General features: G+C 47.4%; 1 protein-coding gene across 2 annotated transcripts in view; it reads right to left on the minus strand.

The window, feature by feature from the left end:
* Positions 1 to 369: 369 nt before the first annotated feature.
* The window catches only part of piezo1 (piezo type mechanosensitive ion channel component 1 (Er blood group)), a 49306-nt gene continuing 35340 nt past the window's right edge, over positions 370 to 14335 (minus strand). For both annotated transcript variants that reach the window (XM_078931660.1, XM_023963351.2), the window contains 20 exons: positions 14229 to 14320; positions 13943 to 14092; positions 12961 to 13222; positions 12362 to 12550; positions 11642 to 11785; positions 11368 to 11569; positions 10985 to 11111; positions 6061 to 6208; positions 5762 to 5914; positions 5580 to 5641; positions 5345 to 5503; positions 5116 to 5263; positions 4828 to 5016; positions 4402 to 4494; positions 4039 to 4211; positions 3413 to 3535; positions 3254 to 3333; positions 2423 to 2612; positions 1957 to 2098; positions 370 to 1875 (listed from right to left, as the gene is read on the minus strand). In XM_078931660.1, the coding sequence (XP_078787786.1) occupies positions 1753 to 1875; positions 1957 to 2098; positions 2423 to 2612; positions 3254 to 3333; positions 3413 to 3535; positions 4039 to 4211; positions 4402 to 4494; positions 4828 to 5016; positions 5116 to 5263; positions 5345 to 5503; positions 5580 to 5641; positions 5762 to 5914; positions 6061 to 6208; positions 10985 to 11111; positions 11368 to 11569; positions 11642 to 11785; positions 12362 to 12550; positions 12961 to 13222; positions 13943 to 14092; positions 14229 to 14320 (2949 nt within the window). In that variant the 3' untranslated portion in view covers positions 370 to 1752. The remainder of the gene's footprint in view (positions 1876 to 1956; positions 2099 to 2422; positions 2613 to 3253; positions 3334 to 3412; positions 3536 to 4038; positions 4212 to 4401; positions 4495 to 4827; positions 5017 to 5115; positions 5264 to 5344; positions 5504 to 5579; positions 5642 to 5761; positions 5915 to 6060; positions 6209 to 10984; positions 11112 to 11367; positions 11570 to 11641; positions 11786 to 12361; positions 12551 to 12960; positions 13223 to 13942; positions 14093 to 14228; positions 14321 to 14335) is intronic.

A 14335-nucleotide genomic window follows, 5' to 3' on the forward strand; every position in this document is an offset into this window, starting at 1 on the left:
CCTTCTTGCACACGTGGCGCGGTTTCAGCACATACACATCCTCATTCACATGTTTCAATGTGAACACATGCAGCTTATAGACTGGTGTGGCTTACAAAATGCTTTAGCCTTTAAAAATGTAACGGGTGCGGTTTATAATCAGGTGCGCTCTATAGTCTGGAAATGACGGTAGATTTGAGATGACAGTGTTTCTGGGTTTCGTTAAAGGAGCTGAACATCTCGTTAAAAGTGACTGGGACAGTGATGGTCTAGTTGTAAGTGATGAAGTGATGAAGTGTTGTGCAGCCATGCTGCATGTACGAGTACCAAGCTGTTGAATGTGCACCCAGTTTTCAGGTTTCAAAGAAAACGCCACAAGAAGACTCCCAATTAACAAACAGGTGAGAAGTATTTATTTCTTTGCATAACCACGTAGCACAGAAGCTACAGTCTGAGACAGCGTTTAATGAAACAGAAGATACCTTCAAGTGTTGATAGACTTGCTCAGAGATTTGTAAAACCTGTCAGTATAGTGAACTCTCAGAGCTCAGCCAACCCTGATTATGCTCTCAATGTCATGCACCTTGGAGCAGCTCATCACTGTGCATGCTGCAGCTGTGCAAACCTTTCATACATAATTTAGTTCAAAACAGAAAACCTGTACAGGAGATTAAAAACAGAATGTAAACAAGAGAGTTTCAGTTTCCCGTTCCTCGCTGGAAAAACATCCCCACAAGCCTGAGCTGAATGGATGTCTTCTGCTAGACCAAATGTCAGCGCTCCTCATGTCTTGTTTAAGTTGAAGCCCTCTGATTGGTCATTAGTCCTTTCTAAACTGATTAACTTTTTATTTTTTTAGATCTACTCCTTTCGAGGCAGCCGTAGTGCAAAGGTAGAACAATTGATCTCTGATTGGAAGGCTGAAGGTTTGGTTCCCACTCTGCCTGCCCCTGGGTCGAAGTGTCCTTTTGGAAGACACAGAACCCCATGCTGCTCCCGGTGGTCTAGTTAGTGCCTAGCAGGGCAGCCTGTCAATGTCAGTGGGTGAGCACAGGTGAAAGGGATTGGGATTGCAAATATTAAATATTATTCTCCGTTTATGCTTCTGTCTAAATTGGACTGGATTCCGAAGGGTTTTGGCATGGAAACATTGAAAGGCACAGGTCAGAACAAGCAACTTTCCTTTGCAAGGCAATCACAAAAGTACAGTAGTGTGCAAAAGTTGAACAAAAGGCGGGGCCTTGTTTTTTAACAGTTTTGTTCTGTAGCAGAAGTTCCTGAGGTCCTCTAGAGCTCTGTGGACCCTCAGAGTTTCTGCTGTGCTCAGGCCTGAAAATCCAAAGTTTAGTCAGAACTGTTTAGACAAACGATTCTGCAGAAAACAGAGAAGCTAACCAGCAGTCAGACTCAGTCTGTTAAAATCTCCAAGTCTCCATCGTGATGTGTCAGAGCATAGGAAAATAGCAAACATGACAGCTTCCTGTCTCAGGTTCTTTGTGTTGGAGTTAAGACCAAAGCATCACATTGTTGTTCTTGGGCTTTTTTTTCCAAAGACTAAACTTTTTTTTTGTCCGAGGGGATTAATAATTAGATGTTGAGCATGCCTCCTTTGCTGGTGGGGGGCCGCCACCCCCATGTCCCACTGCAGCCTGTCCCATTTGGGAATGTTCAGCTGGTGAGCAGCTGGGGGAATTTTGCTCATCTCTGATGAGCTGACAGCCCCTCCTGTGGTGTGTCCTCACTCCTTATGAGTAAACATGGTGACAGCATCTCTCAGTCCCGGTTTGCAGCCCGGTTTTCTCGGGTCCATTTGATCATGGTCTCTGGAGACCGATACAGGAAAATCAGTTTGGAGTACAGCTCCTCCTCCAGCTCGAGCTCCCCGGTCTCACGCACCTTCAGACACAGAAACAGGTTGTTGGTTCAAGACGCCTCATAACAGGCAGGACTATTGATGGGGTGTAGCTGCAGACGCACCAGAAAGATGTCGGTGCAGAGCTTCAGGATGCGGTCCACGCATGGAAGCTCCTCAAACATGATGGAGTGGGAAATTTCACTGAAGAAGCCGCGCACAAACTTTCCAATGACCAACACCACAGAGACATACAGACCCATGATGCTGCAAGACACCAGAGTGAAGAGGTTAGATTCAAGCAATGCCGGCCGAAGGAAGCCTCATCCCTGAGCACCCCCCCCCCCCCCCCCCCACACACACACACACCCACAGACCAGCCGCTTCAGGAAGATCAAAGCTTCATGTGTTCGGGTTAGGAGAAAACATGTTTTTGTCCCTGAGGTGATTTTTTTAAAGAACTTCTGTTGACCTAAATGGCCTTGAAAATATAAAAGAGACATTCTTTTTTCAGACATTACTTCAGTTTCTGATCTAGCCCCCCTCCCCCGCACACACCTCCACACAGGTGAGCCATCAAGTGTTTCTTACCCGTATCCTGCCAGGAAGCCCAGGCTGGGTGGACTGACTTTGTCGTTGAATATGACCATGCGGAGGACTCCACAAGAGGGCGGCACACAGCCCTCAACGGCGATGTCCCACCACTCCCGGGTGCCACTGCTGTTGCTGGAGCGGTCACTCTTTAGGGACAGGGTGATGCCAAGATAACCGTCTTCCCCACCTACAGGAGCAGCAACCAGATGGGGATCAGACTTCAGGTCCAACTTTACATCTGGTCCTGGACTTCATATCACAGAACATGACTTTGGTTTATTTTCTGGTGGGCTCTTCTAACACCCCAGACATGATCTACATTCAACATACTTGACCTTTGTGTCAAACATCGGTAACTTGCAGCAGCAGGAAGGTCAGGAGAAAAGTTTAAACCAAACTGATCATTTCCACAGATTCGTAATCTTTTCCTGACACTCTGTTTGTCTTTAAATGTAGATCCTCAGCAGAGGATCTGGACTCCAACACCAGAGTGGAGTCAGCCAGTTGATCAGAAGGTGTGACATGTCACTCATTCAACATTATGGCTTTAGAGCTCAGAGACAGTATTGGTATGTAACACACAGCACCAGTTTCATTTGGTTTAAAACCACACCGGAAAGCGTTAGTAAACTTGTAATCTTTTAGACTTTACTTAAAGGACATCTACAGAACCCTTGGTCTTCTCCAAACCCGCCCGGGTTGCAAATGGGCATGGATCCAGACCGTGGGTGTTCTTTTTCTCCATGTGACTTTCTTAACTGACCAAAGGGAAACATTTCTTGATAGAAAAGTAGCATTGCAAACTGTAGGCATGATGTGACGTCTGACCTTTATAGAGCTGACTGACAGGTTTCGCCTCGGCTCCGTTGGGAGCCCGGATGTAGTTAGGGAAGAAGTTTGGAACAAGCCTGAGAATAAGGAAATAATATCTGTTAGAAACAGCCTGAAAAGATTTCTCCATGAACGTGCTTTCAAATCCAGACCTACACAGGCTCAGTGCGATTGCCTATAAGCAGCGATGCCAACTCTGCTCTGACCAGGTTTCCAGGTTCCAGGTCGATGGAGTATTTGTCAAAGGTGTGTTCGACCGTCCCACCTTTACCTAGGTCCCTGTAAACCAAGAAAACTCACTAACACAATTATAGAAAATCTGTACTTCACCATGAGGAAACAAGTACTAAACCAGTGACTTCTGCAGTGGTCTAATGCAGCGGTCCCCAACCCCGGGCCACACAGAAAGAATAAATAACTTCATTACTCTCTCTGTTCCTCCTTCGCCATAGCGTTGCTATAGTAATCATCCACCACATCTTAATGACCGGTCCGTGAAAACCTTGTCTGACGTCATTCCGGTCCGTTAAAAGGGTTAAAAAGGTTGGGGACCACTGGTCTAATGTATTTAATGTACCAGATCCAGTCTTTGTCAAAGTGAGCTCCACCAAGGAGCCAAAGAAATTACCCACGAGCTTCGTGTCCAAACATGAAGTCTATTTACTGGCCCTGTCCAGACACATAGGGCAGAGCTGGCTCATCCTAGCAGAAAGTCTACCGGTCGATATAAACTGAAAATGGGATGCGATGGTCATAACTCTCCAAGAGAAAAAACATCTAACCTCTGGAAATTCCAGGCGAGGCGCAGAGTCAGGTCGACTTGACTTCCAAGGAGTTCTTTTATGACTTCCTGTCTGCTGGGGGGGCTGATCCTCCAAACAGATCCTGAGCTTCCTTCAATCTGGGCTGTCACAATATCCTCATAACTATACAGGGTGATAAACTGCATAGCTGTCTAAATGAAGCACGCAGAAAAAAACAAAGATCAGAATCCATCCATCTATAGAATCCATCCATCCATCCATCCATCCATCCATCCATCCATCCATCACATTTTTAGATAAGAATTGTCAGCAGGACAGAGAACACACCCTGATCAGTGCAGGTATTAGATGACATCAGAAAAAGGATGAACAGATACATACTGCATTGTCTTTAAACATTTTAGTCAGCTCCTCATATTGAGAGTTGTTGAAGGGCTGGATGGACTGCTGCTGCACACTCATGGTGAACAAGGGCTGAAACAGAGAAAGGGCTTGGGTGAAGCTTAATGGGTGGGTTTGAATGTTTGAGTGGTCCCTGCTGCCTCTCTCTGATCTCAGCTCAGTTTAGGTCCTTTCATTGTCTAAGTCTGATGTAACACTCAAACATGCTCCATTCTCCAACAGCAAAAAGCAACTGTTAGTGTGTACCTGTAAGGTGCTTCAGATAAAGGCGTTTGCTTGTGGTCAGCAGTTAAAAGAAAGCAGAGTGCATGTCCATGAGTGGAAAACAAAGCGGGTTGAGAATCAGCCAGCATGCATCCTTCCGCTCTTTTAACCAGTATTTAACAAGAATCAGCTGAGAATTACCTCGTAACCTCCCAGTTTAACTGTGACCGTGACATCAATGGGGTGGTTGACCACACCCACCACTGATCTGACCAATGAAATGAAGAGAAGAGGAAACCAGATGATGCAGATCAAGAAGAAGACGATGAGTCCACCCATGCCATATTTCACAATCTTCTTCTTCTTCTGTCCTTTTGGTTGGGGATATTTCTGCAAAAACAAGTCAGAGATCATCTCTGTTGTCAGCCTCCTGACCTGAAGCCTGTGGGGGTTGGGGGAGGGAATTCTCCCCCTCTTTGTGCAACTCACCTTCTCTGTCTCTCGACTGCATTTGATAATGAAGATATTGGCATAAATGTCCTCCACACACATCCAGTTGGACAGAGACAGGGTGGTGTCGGTCCAGACCCAGTCCATGACGGCTCGCAGCTCCACCAGAAACGGCACCAATCGAAACCTGCACAGACATGTGCACATGTGTCAAAGGCTGACGGGTTTGTCAGAAGCTGTTTCTTTATTGGTTCTTTATTGGTGATACCCCTGAAAGAGGAACAGGTTGAGGTGGCCGAAGTTCTTTGTGAGGAAGTTGCCAAGAATTCGGGTTGGGTATCCGCAGCGGATTTGGTAAGCTGACAGGCCAAAGTAGATACACTTCACAAAGTACCACAGCTGGGCCACAAAGTTCTGGTTGAACTTCCTGAGCAGAAACACAGAAGGGTGAGGTTCAGAGGCGTTTTCCAGGACTATGCATGAACAGAACTAATGCAGTTCACCTTTCAGTGACAGAAGGCAGGATGAAGAACATCCACACGTGAATCCCAAGCACCAGGATCCCCTAAAAGAAGCAGGAAGATGATTGAGATGTAATGATTATGCTGTGATTTCATAGGAAACCCCTAGAAAAGACAGGAAACACTGACTGAGGTAGAAGCTAAAACTGCTACTGCGACAGTACCTGAAAGATGAGCTTCCCCAGTACGGCTTTGCGTAGGTACAAGGCTCTGTCTATGATCATGGTGCTGAAGTGGATCAGCAGCATCACCAGGAAGGCCTCAGGGACCTGGTCCTCTGACAGGGTGGAGGCAATGTCTGCGGCTGCACTGTGTTTCTATGGATACAAGCTCAGGTTTCAGCGCATGCATGTTTCCTCCCTGCAGCTGCTAGCAGAGCTTCAACAGGTCAAAGCTCAGCTTTCTCCCCCAGGACAAAAAGTGACAACACAACAAAAAGTGGTTAACTCCTTCACAGGCTTACCCCGAAGGCCCAAAAGCCGAAGATGATGATGACAAAGTCAACCATGTCGGTCAAGAACATCAGAGCATACACGTCGGTACTGGCTTGATGCTTATTGTGCATGAGGTTCTTGAAGAAGTTCTGAGCCGGCTCACTCACACTCCGAACCCTGCGAACAGAACCATCATCTTTGCATAAATATATATTTTATTTTTTTGGTGTTGTGATAGTTTTTTACAATGTCAATATCTATCTCAGCTTCTTTTAGGTTTAGACTGAATTTTTACCTCTTATGTTTATCAATTACTACTGTTTTGTTACAAGAAGGCTCATTTTTATATTTTATACATATTTATTTACCCCTTTACAATGTTATATACACACAGAATCTGAATCATTTTTATTGCCATTCCAATAGTAGGGTTCTTACACTCTTTTAGGAATGGTTTTCCATAACTTTTCTATAACCTTTCATACCAAAAATAAATACATTTCAGTCAGACTATTGCAGTCGGTGCTGCTAAATCAAACCAAGACACATCTTGATACATCCAAGTTTGTCTGACTTGCCGTTAAATTCCAGCCGCCGTATCAACGGTTACTGGTTTGGAGGACACTGAAGTAACGTATGGAAGCGTACTGCATTCAATTGTACCCACTGAGGGGTCCATTGACCCCCCCAACCAAGTGCCGTTTTGATGGCCCACCATTCTGACTGTTGATAATCTCCCATGGTTCCATGGTTTTATAGGCATTTGCACCATGAGGAGATCAACACCTGACCCCGGGCGTGGAAGGCGCACACATTTTAGGTAGGACCATTCCTTACAATCTTTAACAGATGGTGTGTTGTGTTTCCTTGCCGGTATTTCAGGTTGGTGTAATCGTTGGGAGGCTTTATGAAGTAGCTACTGGTCAAACTGCACACTTTCATGTCACTAAGAACAAATCCTCCCACCTTTTGTTCTTGTGTCATAGTTTAAAGAAGCATCTCTGTCTTTTTCCTTTGGCTTTCAGCTTTTGCAAAAGTCCTTCAGTGCAAAACATGGAAGCTCCTACACCTGGCTGTGGTTCCTGTCTCCGGCTCGACTCGCGCCTTTGACTGTCCCCACAACCACGGCTGGATGAAGCTCGTCTGCTGGACTTTATATATGTAGTTGTAGATTTAGATAAGTTAATTCTTCTCTAAGAGTTCTGGTAAATCGCCTGTCCGTCCTGGGGGAGGATCCCTCCTTCATGTGGGCACCCCTGAGGTTTCTTCGTTTTTTCCGGAATCCGTTTTTTTGGGAGTTTTTCCTTACCGCGAAGGGGGGTCTAAGGGCAGGGATGCCAGTATAGCTTAGTTAGTTTGTTAGTTCATTTTAGTATTTTTCTATTGAACTCTTTGTATTCACGATCCTTTTGAGTTCATGTTTTACTTCGAAGCCCATCGAGACGACTGTTGTTGTGATTTTGAGCTATACAAATAAAATTGAATTGAATTGAATTGAAGTGCTTTCTTGGTCAGGGAACGCATAGATCTTGACGACTTTGACAGTTTTTTTGTGTCATTTGACCTGGTATGATTGGAAGCAGACACTTTTAGCTACCGGCCCCTGTAGCTTCTGTCCATTTGCAAACTGCTGAGAGGATGTAACTTGTTTTTCTTGCATCTCGTTTGTTTTCAGTGTTGTCTTTTTCTGCAGACACCTTTTCCTTTGGTATGTGCAAGAAATAATGATGCATGTATGAGCATTTAGAACAGGGCAACCTCTTCTGGCAGTTCCTCGATAGATAACCAACTAGCCGCGGTTACATGGGCAGAATATCTTGATCGGATCAATGGTCGGGTTAAAATTCACCAGTGCACATGGGATCAGAAAACCTCTTTCCGATTAGAACAGACGTTCCCATGGCTCACACTTTCGGTTGGAATGAATCATTTGGGCATGCCCAGTAGTGTTGAAAAGGACTGAGCGACATTTATTTCTGCTTCCTCAAACTCGTTGCGTGAGCTGGCAGCTCTCCTGAGTCCTGCAGCCGCTAACCCAGAGCGGCGGGACGGCTGGCAGTCTGAATTCTCCCACACATAACAAAACAAACAAAAAAAAACGCACACCGAACAAGCATCCTCCTCCCCTCAGACATGAAGTTATTAATCCAGCTCTTCTGCTCACTCGGGTGCCAGTGGACCGAGTGAGCGTCGGGGGGCACGATGCGCTCCTGCCCCTCATCTCCCTCATGAGGGGTGTAAGAGAGGGGAGAGCCAGAGGGGCGAGAGCGAAGCGGCGCTTTTCACGGGGCGTCCGCAGAGCAGCTGGCCGGTCCCGTATGCGCTCCAAGGCTTTCTGTCAGCGAAACACCGTCTATGCGTGACATAAACCATAGCAGAAGTGACACACGATCGGAATGACCGTTTACATGAACAACGATCGGATAAACGATCGGTATAACCCACCTATCTCCATCGGAAAGAAATTCTGATCCGAATGAGTCTGACCGGGGCAGAGTATTCCGAACGGCGCGTTTACATGACGCAGTTTCTTTCTGATCAGGTGTTCTTTCCGATTACTTTTGCCCATGTAAACGCGGCTACTGTTAGACACCCAAAACAGAGGCCTAGAGATTTCAAAAATTCTACTTGTTCTTTCAAAGGCGGAGCCCTGATTGCTGTTGCAGGTTTTTAGAGCATGGTGTCTCTTGCAGTATAGGCGGTGACCCTGAAAGGCATTTGACGAACATTTCTTTTCTGGCTAAATCCTTTCCTCTTGAGTGGAAGATACAGCCACAGCAAAGGTGCCTTTTCTTTGCTCATTCTTGTGTCCCCATGTAGTTGACTCCAAAATGTCTCTAAAAAGTGGGTCCGTAGCAACTCTTGCTTCACGGTTGACAAAGTCCACGAGATCCAGGAACGTTGCTTCTTTCCTTTTTTTAACTTTGTGAGAGACGCTCCTCCACTTTTCTTCTAGCTTGTATGGAAGCTTAGTTAAAGTGTGTTTAATGTTGGTTGGATTGTTTATGTCCTCCATTCAGCAAACATCATTCATTGTGTTGCAACATCCTGTAAGGAAAACGGCAAAGGTGTTCAGAGACTCTCTGTCTTCTGGCCTTATTTGAGGAAATGCCATTGCCTTTGTAATGTAAGCTGTGTCAATTCTAAGCTAATTTCCATAATAAAGTTGAAGAAGTTTTCTTGCTTTACGATAAGCTGTGTCCGGAGTCATGTGTTCACAGCTTCGAACAAGACCGAGTGGCTCGCCTTTTGTGAACTGCTTTCAGAAGTATATGGCAGTCATCTGTTTTGGTGTTCAAAAGCTCTGAAGGACCTTTAGGTGAGAGGGTCTCCTGTAAAACCAGTACGTCTTTGCGAGGAATTTGGGACAGACTTTGCTGCCTAACCAACATTTCGGTGAAAGCCTGACATGCACAACCAACTAAGCTTCGTCTTGGGTTCTTTGCTGGGTTGCCGCTCTGGGTTTTCCTCTGGTCTCAGACGGATTAGCCGCAGAACTTTGAACATCTTTTAAACTCTCATAGACCTTTAATCTGGCAGATGCCACAGTGAGGTCAGTTTCAAGTTCCAGTTGCTCCTTTTTTGCTCTGAGGCGCATTTCTTCTTCCTCTTCTTTAGCTCTTAGGTGAATTTCTTCTGGGACGAGTGCTTCTTTCTTTCTCAAAGCTGCTGCTTTTGCCAGCAAAGCTTCTTGATCCGCTCTGATTTTTATCTACATGGAACTGACTCTTGAGGAGTGAGATGAACCTCTGCACACAGAAAGAGCCTTGGAAATGCTATCTTGTGGTCACACCATCCTCCTCCAGTACCCTGCCATACTTCATTCTGCACTTTCCCTTTTTCGAGCCACTCTTCAGTTTCTTTGATAAACGATTTTCCAAGCATCCTTTTATTTGAGTATTCAGCAACATACACAGTGTAAAAAACATTCCAATTCTTTTTCTTTCTTTTTTTTTTTTAGAAACCCCAGACAAACCCACCCTGTTGCACCATAAAAGATAATATTCAATAAAATAAACAAAAATGTTTTCACTTGGGAAGCCGTCTGGTCCTGGCGATTTCCCACTTTGTATAGAATTTATGGCCTTCAGAAAATCTTCTCTTTAAAAAGGTCTCTCCAAATTGTGAGATGAATTCCAGTAAAAAAAGACACCATTGTCCCAATTAGGAGCATATATGTTTGCCAGTATAGCAGGAGTATTATTCAATCTTCCCAATACTATTATTTTGAATGGTAAATGGCGTATACTTATATAGTGCTTTTCTACCTACAAGGCCCAAGGCGCTTTACAGTCACACATTCACACACTGGTGGCGGCTCCGCTGCCAAACACTGGCGCCACCCTCCCACCAGGGGCAAGGTGGGGTTCAGTGTCTTGCCCAAGGACACTTTGACTCATGGGCGTGCAAGGCGGGAATTGAACCTGTAATCTTACGATCGTGGGTCGACCGCCCTACTGCTGCACCACGGCCGCCCCATTTATCTCCCAGATGGGTCAGCTTCTACTTTTGTCATGTTAAAAAATTGACCTCTGGATTTAGAATGAAAGGTAGAATGACAAAAATGTCCCATCCTGGATGGCTCAGATGATGCATGTAGGACTGGGACATGTTCACTGGGACGCGATGAGCTTTCTCCAGTGTGGGTCTTTAGGCTAGACCCTTCACGCTATTGCCTAACTATAAAGCCACAAGGGGGGGCCAAATCTAGGTCCCCTGTACCGGTCCCCAGACCGGATAAAATACAGGCTTGAGTCAGGAAGGGCATCTGGCCTAAAAATCTCTACCTAACCCCCTGCAGACCAGTGGCGGGAAAAGGTGAACAGTTCACCAGGGAGACAAATCTGCCACCCGTCCAGGGACTACAGATGAAAAATGGCCTTCTGGGTAACTCTGGCACATTTGCAGAGACACTTTTTAATGTGCAATTTCCCAGATAAATAAATGTCTCACCCAGACACCAGGACTTGCTTCATCTTCTGTCCCACTGCCTGCATTCTCAGCTGGGCTGCCTCCCTCTTTTTGCCTTTGGCCTTTTTCTTTGTTGGTTCTGGTGGAGATTCTGTGGTCTGGGCTTCTGCTGCAGGAGACAAGAACCAGAGGGGTCAGCCAGAACAAGGACAGCCCCCCCAGACTGATAATAGAGCTGCAGGAATGCTGCCCCGTATTTAGATTACCGACAAGGACAAGGAAGGGCAATGCTGATTCATGATTCAGGTAAATATTAGTGAACTGAACATTAGCTGACGGCTGCACGCCCTCATTAACCTGCATGCAGATGTGAATGCAGCTGTTGCAGTGAGGAGTCAAACCATCAGCAAGGATAATGCACCCACCTGTGAACCCCCCCTCCCTGCTCTGTCTGTTCCTTCGTAACCGGATGCTCCTTTTCTTTTTAACGTCCCTCTTCGACGCCTCCACACCTCCTACTTTTTCCACAGGAGCCCTGGACCCGGCTGGTGCCGCAGGGCCGTCCTGGGAGCCTACGGCAGCTTCAGCAGCAGAGCTGCTCCCTGCTGCCAAAAGGCTCATTTGCTCCTACACAAAGGAAGAAGAACCTCAGAAAGAGCAGAACCCAAATGAGCCCCACCGCCTCTGCTAGCAGCTGACCTCAGGGACGGGCACATCTGTCGGGCTGGACACGGAGCTCCGCGCCTCCTCCCCACTCCTTCCATCCGCCACTGCTGAGTTTCCTTCTTTGGATGGGAGGCTTGGCTTCTCTGGGGGCCCATCTGGGTCCCACAGCCCATACCGCTGCACACAGACATACATTAACACACGCTCACAAGTACACACAGGCATCCATGAACACACAAACGCACACAAGTATACACACACGGTCAAATGCAAAAAACGTGCATGTGCACACACATACAAATGCACGCACACATAATAACATGTATGCTCACACACACATGCAAAGACTCATTCATGAGCATACACACTTACGTATCCACTCATTCTCGCACAGAAGCACGCACAGCTTAATTAAAAATCTGAAACATGAGGCCAACGTGGAGCTGAGATCAAACACTGCCCCCCCAGCAGCACCACCAACACGTGTGGGCATGCTCGCGTACTTTTACAGTACTAGCCTGCAGTCTGGGGTCTGCAGCTACACAAAGGATGTTTTTTTATCTGCCAATCCTGGGGATCTGGGATTTCCAGATAATGGCTGTCTCTGACTCCGAACTAGAGTTCCCTCTGAGCCACAGCTCCTATTCTGTGCAGCTGGAGACCGTAAACATGCTCCTCAGAACTCACAATGTTCATCCAGGTTAGTTAGGAGGTTAGCAAACGCCGGAATGACTTCAGATTGAGAGTACAGACCATGAGCAGCGCTCTGTGGAAGAAGAGCGCCAGCAGCTGCAGCAGGTCGTATCTGAGGTAGTTGTCGGTTTTCTCCAGGCCCAGGATGCGTGGCGGGAAGAAGGGCCTGTCCTTGTTCACCGTCATCTCATGAGCCGAGTTCCACGAGAAGAACCCAAACTGGAAAATGTACTTGAGAACCACCATCACCTGCAGAGGAGCAGCACAGCACTGGGTCAAACTTTCAGTCTGCAGCTGACAAACACAAGCGTTGACCCATCCAACATTCACACATGGAGCAAACCGAACAGAGAACCTTCCCAGGACCAAAATGTTCCTGTTCGTTGGGTTTTGCTGTTACTGAAGCATTTGTTTGTCTTAGAACAGATGTTCCAGTATTTCAGTGTATGTCTGTGCCCCCCCCGTCGCAGCAGACCCGTTATTGTAATCTGTTTGTCACCTATATCAGGTATTATGAACATTAAAATCCTCTGGACTGAACTGCATTGTTAGCTGAATTCTCCCTCTGAATCAGCACTTTATTATCAAATGATATGTTTTGAATTGATTGGGAGGAAAACTGCCTCAGAACCACGGTGGGTGCCTGTAGGTTGTTGTACCTCTGTATAGACGATCGCAGTCATCCAGAACCTCTTGGATGGCCTTGGAAGAGCCAGCATGGCCCAGAGGAAGACCAGGATGGGCAGCACCACAGAAATGACGGAAGCGCTGACCACGTTGTTGAGCACAATGATTAGGTAGCAGAGCAGCTCTGAGTGGGCGGACAGCAGGGAGTACAGAGCCAGCAGCAGCTTCAGCAGGCGGTTCTGACTCTCAAAGAACTCTCTGCTCTGCTCCAGCTCCTCCACGCAAAACTGTCCACTGGAAACAAATGAAGCCCCAACCATTATTACCTGATTACTAAAGAGAGCATTCCTGCAGCACGCTCAAGACGCTGACTGATGAGACAGCTGCTGTCTGGGAAGAATCAACAGCTGCTGCAGGATCAGCTGCAGGATCAGCTGCAGGATCGGCTGCAGGATCAGCTGCAGGATCGGCTGCAGGATCGGCTGCAGAATCAGCTGCAGGATCGGCTGCAGGATCAGCTGCAGGATTAGCTGCAGGATCAGCTGCAGGATCAGCTGCAGGAACAGCTGCAGGATCAGCTGCAGGATCAGCTGCAGGATCGGCTGCAGGATTAGCTGCAGGATCAGCTGCAGGAACAGCTGCAGGAACAGCTGCAGGATCAGCTGCAGGATCGGCTGCAGGATCAGCTGCAGGATCGGCTGCAGGATCGGCTGCAGGATCAGCTGCAGGATCGGCTGCAGGATCAGCTGCAGGATCGGCTGCAGGAACAGCTGCAGGATCGGCTGCAGGAACAGCTGCAGGATCGGCTGCAGGATCAGCTGGAGGATCAGCTGCAGGATCAGCTGCAGGATCGGCTGCAGGATCAGCTGCAGGATCGGCTGCAGGATCAGCTGCAGGATCGGCTGCAGGATCAGCTGCAGGATCAGCTGCAGGATCAGCTGCAGGATCGGCTGCAGGATCGGCTGCAGGATCAGCTGCAGGATCGGCTGCAGGAACAGCTCAGGTCTGGCTCACCTCTCCGACAGGAGCTCACTGGCTGTCCTGGACCGTCTGTGTGCTGTGAACATATTAGGTTGCAGTCCAGAGCTCCCACTGGGCCGAGTTTCTTCATTCAGGAGGTGGGAGCTGCTGCCAAAGCTGGAGCTCGACATTTTCATGATGTCGCTGCAAACACCAGAGGAGGATGAGGACAGCAGTGAGTCTCTGCTGCATTGTGGGATCAGAAGTTAACTTCATTTCTTGTTTTTGACATTTAACATAACAGTATAACAGTCGCCCTGCCCCGCCCCCCCCCAATGACCTGTTGCTGGTTGGAATTCCAGTGTCCTCCCCCACATGGGCCTCTGGTGGGGGGCTCTGGTTGGGCTCTGGCTGCTCTCCAGCTGCAGGACACTGAACCACAACAGA

Source organism: Oryzias latipes, chromosome 15 (assembly GCF_053564925.1).
Source record: "Oryzias latipes strain Hd-rR chromosome 15, Olatipes_Hd-rR_3.1".
In the NCBI taxonomy this organism is placed as follows: domain Eukaryota; kingdom Metazoa; phylum Chordata; class Actinopteri; order Beloniformes; family Adrianichthyidae; genus Oryzias; species Oryzias latipes.